General features: G+C 40.8%; 1 protein-coding gene and 1 pseudogene across 1 annotated transcript in view; one reads left to right on the forward strand and one right to left on the reverse strand.

Annotated features, from left to right (window-relative positions):
- ATP2C1 (ATPase secretory pathway Ca2+ transporting 1) overlaps positions 1-23,136 on the reverse strand; it is a 170,579-nt gene extending 147,443 nt beyond the window's left edge. The window contains exon 1 of the mRNA XM_027061851.2: positions 22,714-23,136. Within this exon, the coding sequence (XP_026917652.1) occupies positions 22,714-22,821 (108 nt within the window). The 5' untranslated portion in view covers positions 22,822-23,136. The remainder of the gene's footprint in view (positions 1-22,713) is intronic.
- On the forward strand, positions 1,603-26,745 carry LOC106971578 (NADH dehydrogenase [ubiquinone] 1 alpha subcomplex subunit 1-like; annotated as a pseudogene).
- Positions 26,746-26,864: the final 119 nt, after the last annotated feature.

Consider the following 26,864-nt stretch of genomic DNA (forward strand, 5'->3'; position numbering starts at 1 on the left):
TTAAGTTTCGGAGCCCTTCACTTACAGAGGCCCCTTTAAAGGCCCTCAAAGAGATTCTAGCAAAGTTTTGATGGTCTTACGGCTTGGTAACATTTGCAAAGGATGTCTTTACTGCGGTTGATTTTAGAGTTGCTCTTTTGGCCAACTTTTCCTCTGTCACAATTCTCCTATCAGGTAGCATTGGAGTGCCCTAGGGCAAAATTTTGGATCTGGCTTAAAGGACGTTGAGATGGAGATACGTTTAGGTTTCATTTGGATTTGGATTTCATTTATACAAATGTGGGTTGTGCATATCTGTGTATGGTTAAGTTATTGCTGGCTGTGCTGGTAGAGAAAGGACATCCAAGAATATTTCTACTTCCTGCTATTCTAAATCACAAGGCCTGAAAACCTGATTATAAATGCATCCACTGGTGCCCAGCACCTGAAGTATGTGGGTGGAGAAAGAGATCCAGAAGCTAGTTTATGGAGCTTTTTTATACTCTAATAAAAAACAAATATTAGTTAAATGTGTTAAAGTAGTGCCTGGATTATTTGTTATCTCTTTAGAGACTATTAGAAAATCATTGTCATGTAAACTGGTCATTAAAGAATCTATAGTCCAAAAATGTATGAACAAAACATCTTAGGATGCATTAATTAGTTAAAACACATATTTTTCCAGATTTTGTGATCTCAAATTTGTCACCCAAATTTGTTGTGATTTCTTATTCTATTCCAATAGTCACTATGTCTCTAATTTAATAGTTACAATTTTGTATTCTTTTTCTTAAAAGAAGTTCCCCCAAATTGAGTAATTTTTAAACCTCTGTTAAAAAAGGGACAGCAGGCCGAAAGTGGAGTCATTTATGCTAAGTCTCATGTCACCAAACTGAGACCTAATACCCAATTTGCTTACAGTTTTACCATCTCCCAGGAATGAGATCTTAAATTAGTCAATTTGGAATCACCTGGTTAGCACTAGTGGGGTAATCTGCCTGATAGACCCCTGCTGTCCCCTGAAGGAAGATGACCTTGCCACAACCAATCTGCTTTTTTTTAGTACAACTTCCTTACCTTTTTCCCTTCTTCCTGTAGAAGTGTTTTATTTTATACAACTTCTCAGATCTAGTTGGGATGCTGCCCAATTCACAAATTGTTAAATAAAGCCAATAAGGTCTTTAAAATGTACTCAGATGAATTTTGTTTTTTAACAGATTTGTTGGCAGCAGGGAGATCCAAAGGAAATTTCTGGTGGATTCTGGGATGGGAAACACAGGCACTAGTATCTATGAACCCTTTGAACTCTCGGTCTTTCTCACCATTTCTGAAGGCTGTGGATAAATTCCTCTTGGTTCTGAGCTCTGCTGTCTTTGTATTGAGCTCAGGATCTAATTGGCTTTCTAGTCCACGTCAAAGGGTCAGTGTAGACAGACAGAAGGCTCTAAAAGAATGACAGGCCTTAGCCCTTGGTTTAGTCCATAATTCTCAGTCTAGGACTTAGCAGGTCAGTTTGAGCTGGTAGAAGAAGTTTCTACCTGGAACCTGAGTCATTAGCCCTTGGTTTGTCCACAGTTCCTCATTTGGTTGGAATCCTAGTCCCCAGTTCCCATTTGATGGGGTATGCTGGTTCAGTCCTTTCCCCAGTCCCCCAGTTCTGTGTTGGAAATTGCCGGTGGTACCCATAAGGCCTTTTATCGGTCAGTCCGCAGTAACATCTCTTTGGTTACTTCTGGTGTGTTGTTGTGCATATGCTTGTTTGTATTGTTTTGTGTAGATAGAGGCTATTGCTAATGATAATCTCACAAGACAAAAGCCATAAAGTTGTTATGCATGAGTCAAGCACTTAAAAATTTCTGTGCAACAAGGTACACTGTAAAACACCACACATACCCCAACCTGGAGTCACATCCCTTTTAGGTATAAATTTGGCTCCCAAAGACCCAAGGTGTAGCTAAAGAAATAAGATCCTTAAGTTCCAAAGAACTGAGTGTGCCACCTTCTAGGACACCTGCTTATTTTATGTCTAAGAACTATGGTCCCAGAAACTGTAGATATCTACAAAAATGGGAAAATCTTACTAAAAACAACCAAGAGTTACAATGGCCATTACAGGGACTGTACCAACTAGACAATATTGTTCATTTAAAGTGTACTTGAAAGCAAAGGTTACTAAACCAAACAAACAGAATTGGATACCTATTTTCATTGACATGCAGAAGCCTTCAAAAGGCTGCAAAATTCCAAAGTAGCTTCATGGAAAGATTTGTTGCAAAAGGCTGATGGAAAACTAAAGACATAAGAGATACTCAAAACAGAAGATTATGAGAATGACGTAACTCCTACCACTCCCCTCTATTCTGTATTTGAGCACTCTTTCTAGTAATCCTCTATCTGAATTATCGTTCCACTCTGAAGAGACTACAAGACTGTTAACAAAAGTCCAACAAGGTAGTGGCCCTACAGATGCCCCCATATCTACCTTGGAAGGAGGGCTCCCATATGGACCCTTGCAGGGTTGACAGGACTCTGAGGGATTTTCTGGTAAACTGCTACATTATTCCCCTAAACAGCCGAGAGAAACTAAAATTAAAATTAATTGAAATCTTTACTAAATTCTGATAAATACTAGAGCCTACATATGGGATCCTGGAAAAGTTGGCAGAAGCCAGCAAAGGGTGAGAATTCATACCAGAGTCAGCTCTCCCAAACCTCTGTCTATAATGCCTGGTGGAAGGAGGAAAATAAAATTTCATGCTGTCCCTTTCTCTCCATTGCTTTTAATCTCTTCTCTCCCAGTGACAGCCATTACCTTCTTATTTGTCTTGTTTTGTGTCCTGAGAACTTGGTTTGGTAACTGTCAGATTGAGGACTCCAAAATATAGCCAGTTGTACCCCATTTATGATTAGATATGGCTGGACAGAAATGTGAGTTAAACTCCGTTTGCATCTAGGGTCCTACCAAACTGCTGCCAGCCCTCAGAGAAATTACCTAAGTCTTTCTTTCTCTTGGCTGCTTTGGGAGTGGCTCTGGATCTTGGGAGGTTAATATCTTGTGTACCCTCTTTGGGGATGCCTCTTGCATCCAAGGGGCTATTCAATACTGTCAGGAATATTTACTGTTTGTCCCAGCTGAAAACTGAGAAGATACCTGAAAGGATTTTTTTTCAAAGTTGCTCTGTGGTCAGAAATTGGCCAAATTGGAAGCTGATGTTAAGGGCCTGATATAATTTTTAAAATGCTCTTCTGAACTAAATGTACCCACAGGGAACTAAACGTCCTGAAATCTTTGTGAAAGGATTTACCAAAGCATTCCAAAGACAGTTCTAAATCCAGAACGTAAGAATCTTTTTGATTTCCATCTTAGTTAAAGATCTCCCTGATATAAAGGGGCAAACTGAGGATAATGTAGTTGGATGAATGGTTTAGCCCCTTGACATGTAGGCTAAAGCCTAGTTCTTTGAGGAATTAAAACCAACTGTCCTTATCTTAGAAAATTTTGGGGGCACCTGGGTGGCTCAGTTGGTTAAGCGTCCAACTCCGATCAGGTCATGATCTCATGGTTCCTGGGTTCAAGCCCTGCATCAGGCTCTGTGCTGACAGCTCAGTCTGGAGCCTACTTCAGATCCTGTGTCTCCCTCTCTCTCTGCTCCTCCCATGCTCGAACTCTGTCTGTCTGTCTCTCTCTCTCTCAAAAATAAATAAACATTGGGGGAAAAAATTTTTTTAAAAAGAAAAGAAAATTTGGCAAACCCAGAAATAGAGCTCTAGAAACAATTCAAAGTGCACCTATCCTTTTTGCCAGTCCCCAGATTTCCCCCATTCATTTCCAAAGGCTTGTAAATATTGTAAAAATTCTGGCCTTATGAAACAAGTTCTTCTTGGAAGAACTTATATTCTTTCCCTGTGCTTTAAGATGTAAATGTCCTACCTGGTCTCTTCCAGGAACTTATATCTAGGCCATCTCTTTGAAATGCAAACTTCAGGGAAATAATTCTCATCAGAAGGGAAAAAGAGGGTAAGGCTATTTGGAACTTGGATGAATAAAAAAAATCTTGTCTTTTCCACAAATATTAGTAAAAAAAAAAAACAAAACAAAACTGTAGGTATGTGAACAGATGAACATAACTTATTCCATCTGCCAGCAATGTACTTTCAATCCAACTTCATTTATAACTAATGAGTTTTGAGGGCACCTGGCTAGCTCAGTTGATAGAACATGTTACTCTTGATCTCAAGCCACACGTTGGGTCTAGAGCTTACTTCAAAAAATAAAATATATTTTTTAAATAATCGCTGAGTTCTGTATTATTTAGCTATAATTTTGTAACCAAAGCCATAAGTTCTCTGTCTGTATCTATCTGTACGTTTATGTGTGTGTATACATAAATTGTGTTGTAGATGTGTGTATTTTCCTACATCTGGGTGATATTGCCAAAATTAATTTGTAAAACAACTCTATTTAATTGGCTTAAAGAAAATCAAGCACTTATATGAATTAAATATTCCTAAAATTCTCAGAAATTTAATGGGAACTTAACCTAAATGATTTTCAAAATTGCATGATTAAGGATTAATCTTTAATTATAAAAACTAGTTTAAGTTTGTAAGTTTAATTGAAGCAGGCATGTCTTTAGAGTCATTAGCCTTAAATATAATACTTTTATTTTACCTAGGTTTATTAAATGTCAAGTAAGTTCATGTTATCTCTTACAAAATTTGTCAGAAAAAAAAAAAAGCTTAAGATGCTTATTTTGTCTAATGTCTCATGAAGTTTTCTTAAGTAGTTTAGACATAATTGCTAAGAACAACTGAATTAAATAGATGTAAATGGGATAAGAGTTTTTTGGTGAAATGTTCAGCAATGATTATGTTTTATGGTATGTTTGTCTAGAAAACAGTTTCCAAACCATTTTGGTTACTTGAAACTTTAAAAGTTTTGCTAAGCTAAGTGATGAGTTAGGTTAAATTCATTGACTATCTAGACCATTTCCAAATACAATAAAATAGTGAAATATTAATTACCAAATATAGTTTACCTACTTTTGGCTTCTTAGTACAAAGGAACTAAAGATTTTTGGGTTTTTTAGTAGACATATCTTGCAACACACTGGAAAATTTACTATGAGGAAGCATGTATTTCTAGACATTATGAAATGTGTTCATATATTTACCCATAAAAAGAATGCTGGCATAACAGATTGTTCACAATTGTTTACTTCTTGATTTTCACTAGAAATTCAAATTTTAAGGGGTAAAAATGCTACTGTATGTAACTGAAGCTACTAGAAATAATAAGGGAAACAATTTTGTGGAAGAAAGGTAGGATGTGTGTTTTGGCTGAGAAATCATCAGGTATAGATATGTGTTTTTCTTAGGGAGAAAATAAATAAGTGAATTTGTCCTGGTTGTTTCAGAATGGAAAAGAGAGGAAAAGAGAGAGTTGTACCTTGTGTAGTCAGTTGGCTAAAATTGTTTCTTAAAATAAGTGTTTTCTTAAAAGTTTTTTTTTTCTTAAAATAAGCTTTGATATCAATAATGTACATATGCTTGACTAAAATTAAAACTTAATTTCCTATCCTGCTGAAAAGATAAAGTTTTCCTGGCCCATTGGTCTGCTCTTGATAATAAGAGATTGTTGAAAGGTGTTGTTTTTTTGTTTGTTTGTTTGTTTTACTTTTTAAGTAATCTGCCTTGAAAACGAAGATTCTGTGTTTTATCAAAATGGTTTCCCGTGTTGCTTGTTGTCTTTGTCAGGTCATGATTACTTAAGAAAGGAAGTCTTATCTATTAAAAGAACTAAAGTTTTGTTTTGTTTATAACAATTTAACTTGCTGTATCTACCTGCAAAAAATCTTTAATTAGCACTCTGATGAAATGGATAACTAAGTATGTTTCACAGTGACCTATGATCCTATTTGACCAGTGTTTTTAAATCTTTTGATATTTTTGACAAACTTCCCCAAAATCAAATTCTAAATGAAGATTTTTTTGCATTGGAAGTAACCTTGGGGTTTTGCAGAGTCCCTGGAAAGTTGCAAATGATTTTTTCTCTCTCCTTGTAAAAAGAGAGAAGTTAAACTAATTAGGTTTATATGATTTGTTAAATTACATGGGAAACATTATCAAATGAGAAGTGATGCTAAATCTTTTTAGCTTTATTTTTATGGATGTATGTTATTAATTTAAGTGTTCTGGAAATTATATGATATTCCTAGAAATCTGATACTTGTATAATGTTATCAGTCATAATTCTAGTTCATATCTTAAAATGTATGTCACAGCAATGTCTTTTCTTTAAATTTTTTTAATGTTTATTTATTTTTGAAAGAGAGACAGAGTGCAAGTGGGGGAGGGCCAGCAAGAGGGGGAGAAACCTAATCTGAAGCAGGCTCCAGGCTCTGAGCTGTTAGCAGAGAACCCGGTGTGGGGCTCAAAGTCAGGAACCACGAGATCATGACCTGAGCTGAAGTCAGACACTTAACCAACTGAGACACCCAGGTATCCCAGAAATAACCAAATTTCTTTGCCAATTGCATTATAATGAGCTGTCACCAGGTCTTTAACCATGGCCATTTTAAAGTCTTTTATCATTTACAGTTATTGTTTACTCTGAGGCTTTTGCAATAGTGCTCCATCTTCAAGGAAATTCATAGAAAGGATTTTGACAATTACATGTGTCTAATAACTTTAAGATTATGAGAGTGACTGGGTAAGAATTTGAAGAACTAATGGAAAAACTGGATTCAAGCAGAACAACTATTAACTACACAGGACTGAATGAACATAATTTTTTTATGACTTTTTCTTTGTAACAATGCTGGTTCCTTAATCTTGCTCTCCCACCACCACCCCCCCCACCACCACCCCCTTGCCCCAGATTTAAAGAAACCTTTTCTCTTAAGTGAACTATGACTTCAAGCAATTTGATAAAGTACACCTTGGTAAACAAAGATTACTTTTCCTCCCTACCCAATCCCTCCAGAATTCAGAAACTCTTGAGTATTCTTTTCATGGCAATACAGTTAGTTACTTGCATAAGTTCAATAAGAATCTGTTCTCCTTGTAACAAAACACCATTAGAAACACTGGTTATATTGCCAAGGCTTTGACTGGAGTGTCATATTTGAAGAGACATGCATAGACTCAGATATGACCAGACAGCTTTAAAGACCTAAAGTTGACTTTATGGAGCCAATAAAGCCCCTTGGAAAAAGTGACCCGGTCTGGTACCTTGCTTACAGGAGTCCCAGCAGCTTTACTAGACGAGTAGGGAAGGTCACTTCCTGGCAGGTCCAGGAACCTCAGGATATTTGGGAGACCCTGAGAAGAGAGAAATTCACCCAGACTGTAGACATTGATAGTAAAATCTGATGGAGAGTCCTTGGTTTGGCTTCTTTGCCTCAAGAGATTTTAAGAGTTTAATCTGAGATCCCTTATGTAAAGTTCCAGCAGAAAAGGCTTAAAAACAGCTTATATGATCAATTGCTATTCTTCTTGCATTTATGTAGATAATCAGGCCAAGTTTACTGCAAACAAATTAGTCTTACTATGGTCATTTTTGTAAAAAATGAGGGTGACTGCAGAGAGAAAAATTATGTTTGCACCTCTGTAGGTATTACATTCTAATCCTGGTAATTGTCTTTAAAGTTTTGTTATATACCTACAAACTGGACTGGATGCTGAATTCTTCTGGCTTCCTTAAATATCAAGCTATGACTCTCCAAACTGACTTTTTGAATTTTCTCCCATTTTTCTGAATTGGAATCACTTGAAACAAAGACTGCCCTCAAATCTCCTTGGAAGGGGCTATATTAGGTCTTCCTTACTATCCAGATGCAGTCAAACTTCAGAGACTTGAACTTTGGGACGACATCTCTGAATTAAAGTGTCCCTTCAGGGGCACCCGGGAGGCGCAGTCAGTTAAGCATCTGACTCTGGCTCAGGTCATGATCTTGAGGTTCATGAGTTTGAGCCCTAAGTCAGGCTCAGTGCTGACAGCTCAGACCCTGGAGCCTGCTTCGGATTCTCTGTCTCCCTCTCTCTCTGCCCCTCCTCCCCCCTCTCTCTCTTGTCTCTCTCTCCCTCTCTCTCTCTCAAAAATAAGTAAACATTTAAAAAAATTAAAATAAAATGAAATGAAATAAAAAGTATCCATTCAGACTCTAGGAACACCACTCCAGCTGGAGACTTCAAAATAAAAATGACCAGGAAAAGGGGAGCCTGGGTGGCCCAGTCAGTTAAGCGTCCAAATTCAGCTCAGGTCATAATCTCACGGTTCAGGTTCATGAGTTCCAGCCCTGCGTCAGGATCTGGGCTGACAGCTCAGAGCCTGGAGCCTGCTTCCAATTCTGTGTGTGTCTCTCTCTCCGCCCCTCCCCCGCTCATGCTTTGCCTCTCTCTCTCTCAAAAATAAATAAATATTCAAAAAACTAAATTAAAGGGGCGCCTGGGTGGCTCAGTAGGTTGAGCGTCCAACTTCATCTCAGGTCATGATCTCACAGTCCGTGAGATCAAGCCCTGCGTCGGGCTCTGTGCTGACAGCTCAGAGCCTGGAGCCTGCTTTGGATTCTGTGTCTCCCTGTCTCCCTCTTGCTCTTCCCCTAACCCACTCGTGCTCTGTCTCTCTCTGTCTCAAAAATAAATTAAAAAAAAAAAAAGAAAAAACATTTAAAAAAATTAAGTTAAAAAAAAAAAATGACCAGGAAGAGACGTACTGACATCAAGGTAGATTGCTTCCTCACAAAACATGGGATCAAGAGGATCAAGAATGTTCCTTTCCATTCCTCTTTCCCTCTCCGACCGTCCTTTTCCTCATTCTTGCACCATGAAGGTCTTTGTGATTCTTTTGTCTCCTCTGTGTTCTGGTTTTGAAAGGTAATGCCATTGTTCCCATATCTCAGGTCACTGCAAAGGAGGTGGATAATCCAACCTACAAACGATTATTGGATTTGTCATGATGTTGGTGATCCTGTAGTTCTGTCCATTACAAACTTTTCTCTGATTTCCAATGCCTCAGTTTCTCTGGAACAAACTCAGTCCTCTGTCATGTCAGACTCCCCAACCCTCAGGGTCCCTTTCCCTGTCTCTGATTAACAATCCCAAACCCAGGAGCCTTGCATCCAGGCTCTGTATAAAGAAAGGGGTAACCAGAATAAAATCACCTGTGTAGTCTATAGACCCTTAAATATTACTGGCCTCTATGGCTGTCACTTTTCCAGTCCTGAGCCACAGACTAACCTGGAAATTACCAGAAGGCATCCATGATTCAAAATTAGCTTCCACTGGTAGATCACTGTTCTCTTGGCTGGGAGTAAGTGCAAATGAGGCTATGGTCAAGAACCTCTCCTTAACTCTTGGGGATATTGTAGAATCTGTTGCTAAAGCAATAGCTGTCCCACAAAAATCCTTAGACTCTCTGACCAAGGTTGTTCTTGATAATAGAATAGCCTTTGATTATCTTTCAGCTGAGCCAGGAGGTGTCTGTAGCAAATACCACCTGATGCGCTCAGATTAACACTTCTGAGGAAGATGAAAAGGCTACATAAGATCACTGAATAAGCCACTTGGCTTAAAAAAGGGACTCCTTCTGGGGTTGCCTGGCTGGCTCAGTTGGTTAAGCGGCTGACTTCAGCTCAGGTCATGATCTCAAGGTTTGTGAGTTTGAGCTTGGAGCCTGCTTTGGATTCTGTCTCCCTCTCATTCTGCCCCTCCCCTGCTCTCTCTCTCTCAAAAATAAACATTTTAAAAAACTAAAAAAAAAAGAAAGAAAGAAAGAAAGAAAGAGACTCCTTGAATGGAATCTTTCTTTAACTTAAGTGATTTTGATTGGTTTGAGTCTTGGGGGACCATGGCTCCAAAGCACACTCCAGATATTGGGAATTATCCTGCTTATAACATTCATAGTAGCTTTGCTGGTGTGCTATATTGTCTCAAAACCTTTAAATGCCTGTTCCCAGCCACTAGCCAACTAGCAAATAATCTCCCTAAGACTTGAACATCAGAAAAGGAACAAAGAGAATTACCAACTTAAAAAATGTGAACCTAAGGTCATGACCAGTGAATACCACAGAGATCCAGCAGAAAGATGTCACAATGTGTAAACACCACACAGAAGATCGGCAAAAGTTTCAAGAACTTCAGAACAGTGGCTAGGAGTGGCACCAATGCCTTAAATTTGGATCACATCTCTCAGGCTGAAAATCTTATCAAAAGGGGGGAATTGTTAAGAAAGAGACAACAGGCCCCAAATGGAGTCACTTATGCTAAGCCCATGTCACCGAGCTGAGACTTAATACCCAACTTAATTGCACTTTCAGCATCTCCCAGGAATGGAATCATAAATCAGTCACCCTGGAATCATTACCACTAGTGAGGTAATCTGTGTGATAGAGCCCTGCTGTCCCCTGAAGGAAGATAACCTAGCCATAACCAATCCACTTAAAAATATATATATATATTTATTTTTGAGAGAGACAGAGCATGAGCAAGGAAGGGGCAGAGAGAGAGAGGGAGACACAGAATCCAGAGCAGGCTCCAGACTCCAAGCTGTCAGCACAGAGTCTGACATGGGGCTCAAACTCACAAACCGTGAGACCATGACCTGAGCTGAAGTCAGCCGCTTAACCAACTGAGCCAGCCAGGCGCCCCATAATCCACCTTTGACTAGCTTGTGTTCCTGTTCCTCTCCCTTCTGCCTGTAATAGTCTTTCGTTTTGTACAACTCCACAGAGCTTTTACCTGCTGGGTGGGATACTGCCCAATTCATGAATTGGCAGTTAGGTGAGGTAGTTAAAATTTACTCAGCTGACTTTTGTTTTTTAATACCTCTCAAAAATGTGGATTTCAACCTAACAGGATTTAAGGTATTTTCCCTGCAGAGTAGTTACAATGGTTTTATTTTTAAAGAAAGAGTGAGGGGAATTAGGGGAGAAGGGGACACTATCTGTGGGAAATAGCTCATTATGAGATAGTGAATCAGGGTTTGGAGTCAGACAGACCAGCAAACCTGGAGCTAAAACCTTCTGCCATAGCTTATGAGTATGTTCCAGCGATCCCACTTTTTTAAACCTCAGTTGTCTCATCCATAAAGTGGGGATAATACCACCAATTTTGTAAAGTTATTATGAAGATTAAATGGCAATGTCTGTAAAGAAACTTGCCAAATTCCTGACACATGGAAGCCATTTAATAAAAACGTAAAGTTCCTTATTCTTGAAGGCATGATCCAAGACGTATGTCTTTTTTTTTTTTAAGTTTATTTATTTTTGAGAGAGACAGAGAGAGAGAGCATAAGCAGGGGAGGGGCAGAGACAGGGGGGACAGAGGATCTGAAGAGGCCTCTGTGCTGACAGCAGAGACCCCGCCATGGGGCTTGAACCCACGAACTGTGAGATCCCGACCTGAGCTGAAGTTGGCTATTTAACTGACTGAGCCACCCAGGTGCCCCAAGTTGTATATCTTGAAATAGCCTTACTAATATGCTGCCTTTAGGATGAGCAGGGACAAAATGATTCCAGCTTTTTTTCCTGCTCCCTTCACAGCAAATTATGAGCAGTACAACATACGTGGGAAGTTCATTTCTTTTTCTGTTAAAGCATAGAACTGTCGGATGAGGTGAGAAAATACGTCATCTTCCATTCTGAATAAAAGTCAGCAAATAAAGTGTTGCAGGCAAACTGAGAAGTGGAATAGGGTAGCAAACTTAGGAATGTGCATAAGAAGCTACATTGTAGTTCATAAAAATGGGTTTTACATTTGAGTTAATGGCCTTATTTCAAAGATAAAGGTTTTGGTGTTTATCCGTTTACTGGCTCCTGTGTTTCAAAGGCATCTGTACAGTAGATTAGGAAAGTTTAAGAGCAGATAACAGGATTAGAAATACCTCAAAAGTCAAGTCAGCATCCAGGTATCTCCCAGACATGTCTAACACTTCACAAAAGTAATAGATGACCTATGATGATGTGGACAAGAAGGATGGAACCCCTTCAGAAGGGACCATAATAAGCATGAACTTGTCAGCATTAAATGTAGGAAAAGGGAGTGGAAGGTAAAAGAGGCTTGATATTAAGGAAAAGAAAAAAAAAAGCCGTGATTAAAATATAACAAAATACCTAAAATTTCTCAGTGTCCCTGTTCATCAATGACAACATAAGTATACTTAGTTATTTATCCTTATACTGGAGGGTGTTTTAAAACCCATAAAACTATGGGTACAAGTAGTTCAGCAGTCAATCAGGCTCAGAAAAGCTGGTCACTGGTGTATAAGCATTTCACCAGAAGTGTTTTCTGGAGGTAGCTACACTTCCCTTCCTTGATAGAGGAGTACATGCTACCTGAATCTCCAGAGACATTTGATTCTGTCTTCTTTGGCCTTAAATTCCAGAGAAACATGCTCTGAGGAGTATTTTCCACTAACCAAATAAAACAAACAAATTCTAACTATGTACCGGTATCTGGTCTTTGTTCCTTAGGTATCTGAATTGTCCACCTCTCTATTGCTCATTGCACTAGAGTCCTTGACTGGAAGGGGTCTAATAAGTCACCTAATCTTCTCTTTCATGATGGAGAAACCATCACTACAACATCTCCCAAGGAGATACCCTGCCCTCTACAAATGGTAGCCCATTCCTTTCCCTCTCGTTTTTAGAAAATTCATCCTTATGATTGTATCACAACCTTTCCCTGAAATTTTTCCCATTAGTTATGGTTATTTCCTCTGGAATGTCTCAAGTGCACCTCCATTTTTCTCTACAAATTAGCCTTATAGGTCTTGTGAAACACACAAAAATATACAAATACATATAGAAAACAATCATATCTTAAATTTCTTCCTCTCAAAAGCTAACATCAAGGATCCTTTCAAGCACTTCTGTCTCAGGATAGCATTTATTATCCTCCTAATCCCTTCCCCACTGATGTCCAGGAACCCCATACCATGAACCAATTCCACAAACCTATATTCAGTGCCTTCCATCCAACAGGCACTTTGCTAGTCATCCAGAAAATACTGGGTATCAAACAGTCTTCCTAATACATCCAAAATTGGGGCTCCTGGGTGGCTAAGCTGGTTGAGGAATCGACTGTTTGGCTCAGGTCGTGATCTCACGGTTCATGGGATCGAACCCCACATCAGGCTTTGTGCAGACAGCGTGGAGTCTGCTTGGGATTCTCTCTCTCCCTCTCTCTCTCTCTCTGCCCCTCCCCTGTGCACTCTCTCTCTCTCTCTCTCTCAAATAATAAATACATTTTAAAAAATACATGCAAAATTACTACTGGAATAAGTACAACAAAGGAGAGTTACACAATGCCTCCAAGGTAGGAAAAATCAGAAAAGCCTTCCCTAAGGGCCTTAAGATTGAATTAAGTTCTGAAGGAAGAGTAGATATTAACTAAGGGAGGATAATGAGGGGACAATTAGAACAAAGACCCTGGCTGGCAAGTGGCAGGGGAACAGGAAGAAATAGAAGAGGGGCACTGTAGCTGGCGTGCAGAGAGCAAAAGGAAGCAAGGTATGTGTACAGCAGGAGAGAGGATCAAGGCCAGACCACGCAAGGCCTTCCATGTTGAGCAACTTTGTCTTTATTGTACAAATGAGTAGAAGCCAATGAAAGAACATAAGCATGGGTCTGGGGAGTTTCCTGTCAGGTTTGTGTCTCCTGTAGTGTGAAGAACTGATTGGACGGGCCAGCAGTGGATAGAGGAAGACCAATGAGAAAGCTACTACAGTATTTCAGACAAGAGGTGATGAGGGCCTCTGGGCTAAGGTGCTGAGAGAGAGAAGATGACAGATTGATTGAAGGAATATTTAGGGATAGAATTGAAAGGATTTGGCAATAAATTAGATATTGACTAAGGGAGCAGAAAATGCCAAAGAGGACTCTTAGGTCTCTGCCTGCATGGGTAGTGATGGTGCCATTCTCTCAGATAGAGAAGACTGGGTTGGGGAAGAGGAAGCACAAGAGCGTGAGTGCTGACTAGGAAGTCATTCATCTTCATGCAAGCCACAGTTATAATTCTCAGGCATCTTACAGGTTATGGAGTGCCACAGACTGGAGGTTTGTGTCCCCTCACCTAACATTCACATGCTGAATCCCTACCCTCCGATGTGGTGATGGTACTCGGAAGGGGCCTTTGGGAGGTGATTAGGTCATGAGGATGGAGCCTTCATGAATGGGATTCCTGCCTTTAAAAATGAGACTCTGCAGGGGCACCTGGGTGGCTCAGTCGGTTGAGCGTCTGACTTCGGCTCAGGTCACGATCTCGCGGTTGGTGAGTTCAAGCCCCACGTTGGGCTCTGTGCTGACAGCTCAGAGCCTGGAGCCTGCTTCAGGTTCTTTGTCTCCCTCTCTCTCTGCCCCTCCCCTGCTCATGCTTTCTCTCTCTCTCTCTGTCTCAAAAATAAACATTAAAAAATTAAAAAAAAAAAAAAATGAGACCCTGCAGAGTTAGTTCCCTTGTCTCTCTCTGCCATGTACGGATACATCTGAGAAGTCAACAAGCAGTCTGCAACCAGGAAGTGGGGTCTCACCACACATCGAATCCACCAGCCCCTCTATCTTGGAATTTCAGCCTCCAAAACGGTGAGAAAAAAATGTCTGTGTTTTATAAACCACCCAGTCTGATATTTTGTTATAGCAGTCTGAATGGACAAAGACATGGAGAAAACCACTGGAGGCTTTTTTGGGTAAATAAATAGCTCTTTTCTTTTTTCTGTGTAATTTCTCCCTTCAGATAGAGGACACTGTTATTGTTACCATGACAAAACAATTCAGCTTTTTTTTTTTTTAATGTTTATTTATTTATTTTGAGAGAGAGAGAGAAAGAGAGAGAGCAAGTGCAGGAGGGGCAGAGATAGACGGAAAGAGAGAATCTCAAGCAGGCTCCACACTGCCGGCACAGAACCCAATGTGGGGCTCGAACCCACAAACCGTGAGGTCATGACCTGAGCTGAAATCAAGGGTTGGATGCTTAACCAATTGAGCCACCCAGGTGCCCCAAAACAGTTCAACTTCAAATGTCGTATTTAATAGAAATATTAAGGTTCAGCTTCATATTATTATAGCCATTTAACTGCCAATGTTACCTGTATATAATCACACAAATTCCTCCACAAAAGTAGAGTGTAATCTCTGCCCTCTATCTTACATTTTACCCAGATAATCTTTTCCTCTTGGTTCTGGAGGATTAAAGCTTTTTTCCTACTCAAGCCCAAGGACAAGGGGCAAATGCATTTAATTTTCCCCCTGAGATGTCATTTGTACTATCAATAGTATTTCATGACTTTTTTAAAGAGGCTTTAAAAAATGGGTGACTTTTTTATACTCTCAAAATATAACCAACTCGTGGCGCCTGGATGGCTCAGTTGGTTAAGTGTCCGACTTCGGCTCAGATCATGATCTCACGTCTCGTGGGTTCGAGCCCCACATCAGGCTCTGGTGCTGACAGTTCAGAGCCTGGAGCCTGCTTCAGATTCTGTCTCTCTCTCTCTCCCTCTCTCCCCCCTTCCCCCACTCACACTCTGTCTCTCTCTCTCAAAAATAAAAAAATAAACATTAAAAATTTTTTAAAAATATAACCAACTCACTTTAAGGAGCTAAAACCTCTTAACATTCTTAAACCAAGCTGTGGTGAAACTTATATCATTTCACCTACGGCCTGCATCAGCCACTCAAAACCCTTATGTGACTTTTCAAATCTTAACATAGATTTTTGAGAGAGTATGAGGGGGGTCCTTAATTTTTATATTGTTATTCAGAGCAGGTATAAGAGCCAAAATGAAGAACAAAGTTTTTAATGTTCAAATTAATTCCAAATATTTATTTAAAAACCCAACTTTGAGGTTAACATTCATTAAGGAACCCAGCAAGAAATAAAAACCCAGTGACCCTGTTTGAACTAGAAACGTTTTCTTAAGCCATTGAAGAGAAACTTTAGAACAACCTCCAAAAACTTTTTTGGTTCTAATCCTTAATTAAAATACAGCTACTGTACATGCCCCCTGGTCCTCAAAGACCACTTTCCTCATTTTAAGCAGATTAATCAGAGCAGATCTTGAGCCAGATATACCCACTGTGACTGCACTGTGTGGTTTTGCCTCATATTATAAACATTTGAATCAGCTCTTTCTACTCATTGAGACTGGAAGCATAATAGAGGGGCCATGTAGGTCATTTTTACATTTTGATCACTTATAAATATGTTCCACATACTATACGTGAGAAAGGTTGCTAAATAATCAAAGGGATTGGGGCGCCTGGGTGGCGCAGTCGGTTAAGCGTCCGACTTCAGCCAGGTCACGATCTCGCGGTCCGTGAGTTCGAGCCCCGCGTCAGGCTCTGGGCTGATGGCTCAGAGCCTGGAGCCTGTTTCCGATTCTGTGTCTCCCTCTCTCTCTGCCCCTCCCCCGTTCATGCTCTGTCTCTCTCTGTCCGAAAAATAAATAAACGTTGAAAAAAAAAATTAAAAAAAAAAATAATCAAAGGGATTAAGCAATCCTGTAAAATACGATGACCAAGCAGAGCTCTGTCAGCTCTGCATTCAGTCTCATCCAGGTCAATATCTGATGTCTGTATTTATATGAGGATATCAATAATAGCATGATTATATTTTCAGATAAGAATATAGAAGGATGGTAAAAAAAAATTGGGTGGATTAATTTTGTTGGAAGATGATATTATACTGGTACAAGGGTCTAATTCCAATAAATACATATGTAATGTCAATATAATATCATATATATATATATACACACACTACACACACACACACATTATATATAATATGGTTTTTATACATGTCTCTGGCCCCAAAGACTGATCTCCTTATTTTAAGCAGATTCACTGTTAAATAAGACATGTCAGGTCAGCTCATAGATGGTATTTCTTATTTGGAAAGAAATCTTTCCTTTTTTTTACATTTTTTTTTAACGTTTATTTATTTATTTATTTATTTATTTATTTATTTATTTATTTTTTCAACGTTTATTTATTTTTGGGACAGAGAGAGACAGAGCATGAACGGGGGAGGGGCAGAGAGAGAGGGAGACACAGAATCGGAAGCAGGCTCCAGGCTCCGAGCCATCAGCCCAGAGCCCGACGCGGGGCTCAAACCCACGGACCGCGAGATCGTGACCTGAGCTGAAGTCGGCCGTTCAACCGGCAAAGCACCATCAGCACAGATCATCACAAAATCTTGGCTATTAACCGTCCTGTATTTTCTGACCCCTCATCTGTGGAACACATAGAAGAAGAAATTCAAGTTGGCAAGGCTGCTGCAGGGCAGTATAAATTGATGGACAAAAGCTCAAACTAGTAGACCCTTCTTTGTCTTAGTCTTTCATCAGGGAGGTTTATTTATTATTGACAAGTTGACCTTCAGGCATTACCTGCCAGTACGGACTCAGCCTATAGAATCCTTATCTCTTTGCTTGGTAGTCATATTGCCCCTTTTCTACATCTCTGCTAAGACTCACAACACACACTGGAAAGAGCACTGAACTGGGAGACAAACAGGCCAAATTCTAATCCCAGCACTGATTCAAATGAGCTGTGCGACCTTGGGCAAACTTCTTAACCTCTAGTTCCACATTCATAAAATAAATTGCATAGTTTTCCCTAGGTCTCAACAGTCTTTGTTTACTAAAAATAACTCTATTTTCACCATCTCTTGCCTCACCTGCATAATAGCATCCTTAGCCTCTGTATTCCCCAACCTCCACGTTTACTCATTCAGTTATATGAATTTATCACCAACTATGTACTTTATTTATGTTTGGCACTGGGGCTAAGATGGCCAGTGAAAACAATCATGTTGCCTGCACTGGGGTGAAAAAGATTTTTACTTAATGAAGAAAATTCTGACTGCTATAAGGAACTTGTATTGTAGGGTAATAAGAGTGAATGTAGGGGCACAAATTCAAGTGCTATTGCAATGGTCCAAGCTAGAGAAGAGGATGTAGCAGGGTCGATAGGTGAAGATGTAGGATTCAGTAACTATTTTAGAAGTAGAATTGACTAGTCTTATTAACAAGATTGCAAAGGAGGAAGAGGTGAGGGAGAGAAAGGGAGGTACCAAGGTGACTCACATGTTTCTGTTTTGAGCTTTTGTGCTGACTGGTGGACCTTGGGAGTGACAGGTTTGAGGACAGAGCTTGTGAGTTCTCTCATTCCGTCTGCAACATCCACATTCATTCAGATGGAGATGTCAAATTGGCAATTGTGTATACAAGACTGAAGTGCACTGGGGATAAATATTTGGGAGTTGTCAGCAAATAGGTGGTGTTTGATGCCATGGGAATGGAGGAGCTCACCAATGGAGAGAGAGTAGACTGTCCCATATAAGCTCACAAACTCTCTTCTCTTACCATTTGGTGCTGGCATCCGTGAATAACATCTCTATCAGTGGTGCTAACCTCTAAGGGCAGCATTCCCTGGGGGTTCATAGGGCCCTCAATCCTCTGTAGGATTCACTGGGCTAAAGCCAAGTCTACAGTCTACCCAGAAGTGAAGCAAATTCTCCCTTCCTCATTCAGTGTCCCACTTGGTCACCTGAATCATGTAGCAGGCTGCTGGGTCTCTAGTACTCAAGAGATCATTGCCTGTAAGCCCTGTTCATTTCTCACAAACTCAGACATCTACATCTGAGCCAGACCTTGGCCGGTCCCATGAAACCAAATACCCTTATGAATGTGCTCAGCCCACCTGCCCAAACTCATCTGAGAGCTGACTTAGGCTCAGACTGTGTCCCTGCAACCACCACCACCACCACCACCACCACCCCATTTGAAGAATACTGTTCAAAAATGTTTCATTGTCTAATTTTCCCAACCTTCTGCATGCCCATCTAATTAATGACCTTAATCTCCTACTTAGGGACTTGGCTTTGTGAAATGCCAGCTATAATAGAGTTCAGGAATGCAAAGGATGAGATACTTGTTCTCAGTTTGGTAAATAACCTGCCCACCCACTGATTGGTCCAGCACCGTAGGAATAATAACAAAAACTACCAAACAAACGAACCCTTAGGTCAAACCTTCATGTTTGTATGACACCGAATGCAAAGTCCTGAGGAGAAGCTTTAAACAAGAAAGCATCTGTGGACAAGGCAAGTGTAACAGTGACCATGACTGGGATCTATGGGGACCCTCCAGGCCCCATCAAGACATGGGTAGAGGCAAGAAAGGAGGTGTGCTCCACAGGCAACTGCCTGTGTCGTGAGTCACCCCTACACCAGCCTGTGTCAGGCTCCAAGGTAGGTCTGAGAGAACAAAGAACAGGAAATCGCCCAGTGTCATATGTGTATGGGTGATGTATATACACATGTAAGCAATGGCTTACTACATACAACATAGTAAGGAACCTTATTAGACACAGACAGAATATCTTAGAAAAGGATGGGCTGTGCTTCCCTCTTCCCAGCAGAGTTGGAGAAAGGTTTTTTACGGAGCCATTTAACCTGAGTCTTGAAGGGTGTATAGGCGATCTCTAGGTGGGCAAGTTGTAAGTTAAGGACAGAATTCTAGGTTACAGAGAGGAGCGTATTGGAAGGCACAGAAGTGGAGAAACAGATGGTGCGCCTGAGACAGTATTCTCCCACGTGTGTGAACACAACATGGATGGGACCCAATGGTGCTAGATGGCATAAGAGAAGATTTTAGGTAGCCTGCAGACACTACATTAAATGTAGGTTTCAGGCTCAGAGGTTTCAAAGGTGACAGTATCTGGCTAGAACTTAACATTATTCTATTTTTATTCTATTTATTTTTCTCATACGTATATGGTAAATGGCAGTGGTTTTCCACTTATGGTAGTTATATGAAATTTTCTTTCTAAACAAACAAGTTAAAAAGTAAGTAATTTGCTTGGCAACCGTGGTGCTGTGTGGTTCGAGATTCTGCCTGGGACAGGTGTCATGGCCCGTGCTTGCTCATTCCTGGCACAGCCACTGCACACATCCACTGGTTCACTAACAAGGGCCAGGAAAAAAGGGTTGCCTGCTATTCACATGAGTGGAGTTTGATGGAAAGAGATAGGTGCGTCTCTGGAGTTATGTGTTACTATGTGTCAAAGTGTTTGGAGAATATAGACTAAGGAAGCCTTTTCCTGATGGATGAAAAATAACTCGGTTATGCTCACCTACCTGTTCTAGAAGGTTATGCAGTATATTAATGTAGTGCATAATAAAAACAACAAAAAAGTTAAAAAAAAAAAAGTAAGTGATTTAAATACAAATTTAGAAAAATATTAAGAAGTTAATCACACCAGGGGCTCCTGGGTGGCTCAGTCAGTTAAACATCCAACTTTGGCTCAGGTCATGAACTCACAGTTGGTGGGTTCGGGCCCTATGTCAGGCTCTATGCTGACAGTTCAAAGCCTGGAGCCTGCTTCAGATTCTGTGGCTCCCTCTCTCTCTCTCTGCCCCTCCCCTGGTCATGCTCTGTCTCTCTGTCTCAAAAACAAATAAACATTAAAAAAAATTTTTTTAAAAAAGAAATTAAGCACACCAAACTTAGGGTAACAATTGTGACATGAACATCTGAAGCGTTAGAAATAGTCTCTAGGAGAAAGGTTAGCAGTTTGCTATGTTGCTATCACTGTGTTGGTATAGATCATTTGGAGATCAAGCATGGTAATATGGGTCATTTTTTTTTTCTTTTTTAAGTAAATTCTACTACCAACGTAGGGTTGGAACTCATGACCTCCAGGTGAAGAGTTGCATACTCTACCGACTGAGCCAGCCAGCTGCCCCCAAATGGGTCAAGTTTAAAGCTAGGCAAACAGGAATTCCAATCTCCCTTCAATACTTTTTGGCTGGGTGGCCTTGGACAAGGATTCAGGTCTTTGTCTCTCTTCCCTCACCTTTATAATGAGAGTCTGTATTACAGGACTGTAAGCATTAGAGAGACAACAAATATGAGGTCCTAAAATTGTAGATGTTATTAATCTTCTTTATAACTTTCCAACAAGCTTTTCAAGGTCAGCCATCATTGACTCTGACCTAATTTCTCTAATTCTGTGAGACTGTCTGTCTGCAGAGCTATTAATTGGTTTCAGAAAAGAAATGAATGTATTATTTGTTTTTATTTCTCCATCAATTTGTATAGAAAGTTAAAAACTCAGCACAATGTTCCCAGTCGTTCCCAGGTCATCCCCAATGGTTGTCAGCTGGGGAGAGGACCACCCACCCAGTGCAAGTCCAAGAATCCACGATACATTCTCATGTTCTTTGGAATGCATTTTGTAACAATTCTTAAGCAAACAAAACGATAAACTGCACAATCATTATAGACACATCTCTGAAAACTTATAGCACTGAGAAAAGGGGGAAAAATCACTTAATCCACATTCCGCAGTTCCAACCCTACCCTTTCAGCCACTCCCCGCTCCCCACTGTAAAGAGGCCTGAGGAGGCCTGCCTTAGTGAGTGTGGCAGACAACATCTCAGAGCACCACCACCGGGGTCTCTGGCTTTCCTCTTCAAAAGCAAGCAAGTGCTGAGACTGGAAAGAGATTCTTTTGTAATCAGGACACCTTGCCTGAGTAGGAGATAAATTGGACCAGCCCAGCCTCCTTCTTCGGCACAATCTGAAGTTTCAGCTCTTGTAAAATCATCAAAGCACAGCACAAAAGCAGTTTCCTCTGGAACAGTAGTAATGATTTTCATCTTCCAAATTAAGCATGGACTTTTTGGGAAACCTATCATTAGAGGATTTTCTGTCTGCTGACCTTTGCTTTCACTTCCTGGAAGTATTTCATGAAGTAGGTCACCTCATTCAGATACAGAACACCACGGTTATCTCCCATATAGTTTGCAATATGAGTTACAAGCATGATGTGCAAGCAGTTTATGATTCTTTGGGTCTTCTATGTGGCTATACATTTGTCCTTCACCATGGTCATATTTTTTTCTAAATGAGCCACTAGATTTCAATAGATCAGATACAGCTATTTCTTCTTACAGTTTGGTACAAGTCAGAAACGCAGTTTTTAGAAATGCCTTTTCATAGATGATTGTAAGGGATAGAATGAAACAAATCTCAACATAACAGAATGAATGCATGATGTTAAACAAGAAGTGATCCAACATTTTAACCAATTTGTTAATGTTTATACTCCCACATGCTAGAGTCTACTACTAAAAACCCTAACTTTTGATTGGCTAAAAAGACTGAAAACTGCAGTGCTGTATACCCTTGCCCTCCACGGAAAAAAACTGTCCAGTTACTTCTGAATGATTGTCATTGCTCATTAGTGATCTATTTGAAGCTATTATATTTACAGTGCACACAATGTTTTTTGTTTTGCAAATCCTGGTGATACTAACATAGCCATAAATACATGGCCGTACAGATGAGAAGACAAGTGTATTTCTAGGGCCTAATCCTTTTATTTGTCAAGATATGGATAGTTTAAAATTTATATTTGAGGGCCTGGAAAATTATCAAGGAGACTACAGTTTAACTCTGACTGGGTAGTTTGGTCTAGCTATTCAGAAGAAGGAGAAGCACATGGTTTTATTACAGAGCTTGAGCTTAATGTCAGGATCCAAATGTTCCAAGTTCAAATAAATCTTCACAAGCCTGCTTGCTTCTCGGATTGCTAAATCCGAATAGCCGCAAGCAGGAGCCTATAAACATGTAAACTAGCAGAAACAAAATCACGAAGGCACATAGTAAAAGCAACACCCAAAAGCAAACATCCGTTAACCTTAAAGATAATATAAACAAGATGATACCTGTTCTTCAGCTTTTTGGTTTCTCAGCATCGATAAATATTTCCTAATTGCATGGAGAGGATATTTTTTGAAGTAAGAGAATCTAGACTGAGGCAACAGATTATCCATGGTGAGGAAAGTAAGAAGGTTCTCGTCTGCCCCACCCTGTCAGCAACCATATGAAGTCTAGAAGCTTCACAATTCCTCAGATGCCTAAAGATTTGCTTGTAGCTCAGTCACTTTCCTGCAAACAAAGCAAATGTTCTTCTCCTTGCTGCTTCCTCTTTCGGGTGGGTTCCTGGTGAAACCAGACAGCCAAGTCTGAGTACCGACCATCTAAAAGCGTCCAGAAATACAATGCCCAAAGGGCAGCAGGAGCCAGGAGGAATGTAGGGGCTGGTCCACAGAATGCAAATTGCTTAGTGGTAGTGATGCGATCGCCCTATTTCTAGCAACAGCGTTCTGTTGCAAGCTATGTTAATATTAGCTAGCTGGTGACTTTCCACACCCGCAGACTCTCGTGAGGCTTAATCTTAATTCTTCTGACAGCTTTTCTGGCTCTTAAAGAGGACATGACATGTGGTTTTTTCTGTTTCCTTCTAGATTTTTTATCAGCATGAGCACACATAGGGACATCCCTTGGCTGCGTCTCAGCTCAAAAGTGTTGATTCATTCAGTCTCAAGAAGCTTTGTTTTAGGGGACTTCTAAAAAAAATTAACAATTTACTTCACTCTTCACTGTTATCCAGGAGTTCAGTGGCAGCACTTAAAAGGTTTGGTTTACGCTGTCATGCATTATGCAACACGCCCGGTAACCAGATACTTTTACGTTAATTGAACAATAGCTGGGAACAGATTCTGTTCTGAGTTAAAAGGCTTCTCTCCTTCAATCCTTATCTCAAATCCACAGGCCAAATCCAGGAACATTAAATTTCCCCAGGCTTTATTCCGAATGTAAGGGAGAAAAAATGTTATACATTTACTTTCTAAGTATTTTAAAAAAGGATTCATGCTTTAAAAAGAGAACAAGGTAAGAGGACTGTGGTCTTAGAGGACATGAAATCATGAAATTTGAAACTTCAATATTTTCTTAATAGTCTATAGAAGCCACGGGGTTTCTGAACAAAGTTTCCAAGTAGGCCTTACTGTTTTATTATCCTTGTTAACACTGTAGTAGCTGGTTCATCGGATGGAAACATTTGGCCACTTGGGTGAGGGGCTGTCGTGTAGAGTCTAGGCCAGACATCAACCCAAAATCATAAGGCCTCGAGATTTGCTTTCAAGTGGAAAGAGAAAGAACTTGTCTCTTCCCCTTCAGAGACTGCACTGTTGGGGAGGAAGGGTAAGCAGAGCTGGGGACCCACTTTGCCTCCCTAGCTGTCCCCCGGGACATCCGCCCTGACACTCCTGGCTGGGCCACTTGCCTTCAGGGAACACACTTGATGGGCCTAATGTGGGTCTTGCTGCCGCAGCCCAGACCATCTGTCAGGCTGGCCTTGGGCCCACTCACAAGGTGATCTTCCAGTCTCACCAGGGCCAGGCTGGCAATTCCAAGAAGTCGTTTATATAATGCTACTGGGGCTGGCTCCCAGGAGGAGGAGGCCCTGCCCTCCTGTCCACTCTTTAGGTACACACTGGCTGGTTCTTGAGTCTCCTCTGTATGCTGGAGACAGCCAGCGGACTCTAATGAGGGTCAGAGCCAAGCCCTGTGCTGTGAACCACCGGAATGCTAAGGGCAGTGTTGTGTACTCCCAGGCAGCTCACAGCCCAGAAAAACAAGAAGCGTGGAAATCTAGACACCCTGGCCCTGGAAAGAGGGGAGGCCCCTGGAGGCTTTGGGAGGAGGAAAGGTGTCGTTTATACACACCCTCGAGGAACCCACAAGCTGCCCTCTTCCCTTCCTTTTTTAAAATATCTAAACCTTCAGAGATGCCTCTTCTTATGGAAAGAAGCTGGCAGTCTGCCAAACACCCACAGCACGGCTGTGATCAAAGCCTTTTCCCAAAGGATGAACACAAAGCAGACTTCATTTCAAATGGTTGTTTCATGCTCACCTTCTCCTGGTTTGAGAAGGTCAATGAAAAGAGATGGGGAAGGGCTGGGTCTGGGGAGAGAAAAGAAAACCCAGACAGAAAACTGTCCTGGCTAGATTTAGAATAAAAAGAGAAGCCGGTGGAACAAACACCACTAAAATCCCCTTAGGCGGTTAGTCGACAACAAAAAGCAAATCGTATCTAACATTTATTGGGCCTTTCAGCCAGACACTGTGCTAAATTCTTTACGTGCATTATCTCACGTAACCCTACAGCACCCTATGGGGAAACTGAGGCTCAGAGAGGGTAAACAATTTGCCAAGGTCACACAGAGACAAAGCAGGGGAGAAGGGACTCCAACCAGGTAGGCTGACACACCAGAATCTCCAGAGGTTCTGTTCCCAGTCAGTACACTGCACAGTCTCTTAGCCCACATCCCGAAATGGATTCCTAAGAACCTCTTTACAGATGAATCTAACAGAGGAAAGGCATGGGGTTGCCTTGTTAAAGAGAAAGACAAGCTTAGACTGTTAGGAATTTGCAGACTAAGATTATTAGATTAGAGATCAGGTGCATTTTCGTGCAACATCATATAACTTCCTATCCTGGATTCTGCATAAATAAGGCTAATACTCATTATTTATCACATAAAAGTTCCTTTCTGAAATGATTCTGGTGATCTTGAAAAGAAGTTGTACTATAGATTCAGATTTTCTGCTTCACAAACTTTGAAAACTACCATATTCTCAGTTTCTGTTTGAAATAGATTGCAATGGTTAATTCCACTCCATATTTATTACAAACATAATGGGGAAGAGTCACAGTCCTGTTGGATGGTTTGATTGCCATTGTGACTCAGTTGCCTCGGTAAATGGCAACGGACCAGAGATTGGGTGGCTACAGTACATACCTGCAAAGACCGAAATAGCCCAGTGGAGCCACCCAGTGGTAAGGGGTTTATTCCACCGCCCTGCAAAATAGCACAATAAGGTGATTACCTGTTATTTGAACAATTCATTCCCACCCCTTGTCCTAGCACAATAACCAACAGGGGCGCCTGGGTGGCTCAGTCGGTTGAGCGTCCAACTTCAGCTCAGGTCATGATCTCACAGTTCATAGGTTGGAGCCCTGAGTCGGGCTCTGTGCTGACAGCTCAGGGCTTGGAGCCTGCTTGGGTTTCTGTGTCTGCCTCTCTCCGCCCCTCCCCTGCTCACGCTCTGTCTCTCTCAAAATTAAATAAACGTTAAAAAAAAAAAAAAGAACAGTAACCAACACAAAGCACAAACCCAGGAAAGCACTAGAACCAGGCCTCAATCCACTGTGAAAGTGATGCGTCTTTGAAGTGGTGGGGGTCTGGAGCTGACGGCCAAGAAAGAATTCTTGAGACATCCTTGGCACAAAAAAGGTGATTTTATTCAAGCACAGGGGCAGGACCCGAGGGCAGAAAGAGCTGCTCTGGGGTTGTGCAGAGTGACTGGCTATGTACTACGGAGCTGGGGGAAGTAAAGGCAAAAGACCTTCCAGAAGGACTTTGATATGCTAAGGACTCATAAGATACCTGAGGCCTTGCGATTGTCAAGCTAAGGTTGTTTTTCCTTTAGTAAGGTATTAACATTAGGATGGTAGGGGTTTTGGGAGAAATGTTAGACTGTATTTGCCTCAAGTATTTGTCAAGGGCTGCAGGTTATGAGGAAATTTAATTTTATCCACCATTTCCTTCTTGTCTTTGTTCCCCATATCACAGCGGAGGGGAGGGTGATATTAGGGCTCCAGGAAACTGAGTCTATAGGTTTCTGGAGATTAGGCTGTTGATAAGATTGCCTTTTTCTTATAATTTACTGAGATATTTGTAAACTGATGGAGACTCTTATCCTGCAGGACTGTGATCTCTCTCAGTTAACCATTTGTTTTCTGTCCTTTCCTTTGTTCTTGGGCATCCAGGAGTGCCTGTGGAATGTCACACATATCCCACCTAGGGTTGGGGGCAGGGTGCTAGCTTGTGCTTGGCCCTCAGCTTGCCTTATGCTCCCTCATCAAAAGGATATTCATGTGTTCTCTGGTTTCTAAGAATTACCAGCTTTTTCACAAATAGCTTAAAAATATGGGTATCCCCATTTCTTTGCTCAAAGAGCATCATAC

The sequence above is a fragment of the Acinonyx jubatus genome, chromosome C2, assembly GCF_027475565.1.
Source record: "Acinonyx jubatus isolate Ajub_Pintada_27869175 chromosome C2, VMU_Ajub_asm_v1.0, whole genome shotgun sequence".
Classification (NCBI taxonomy): Eukaryota; Metazoa; Chordata; class Mammalia; order Carnivora; family Felidae; genus Acinonyx; species Acinonyx jubatus.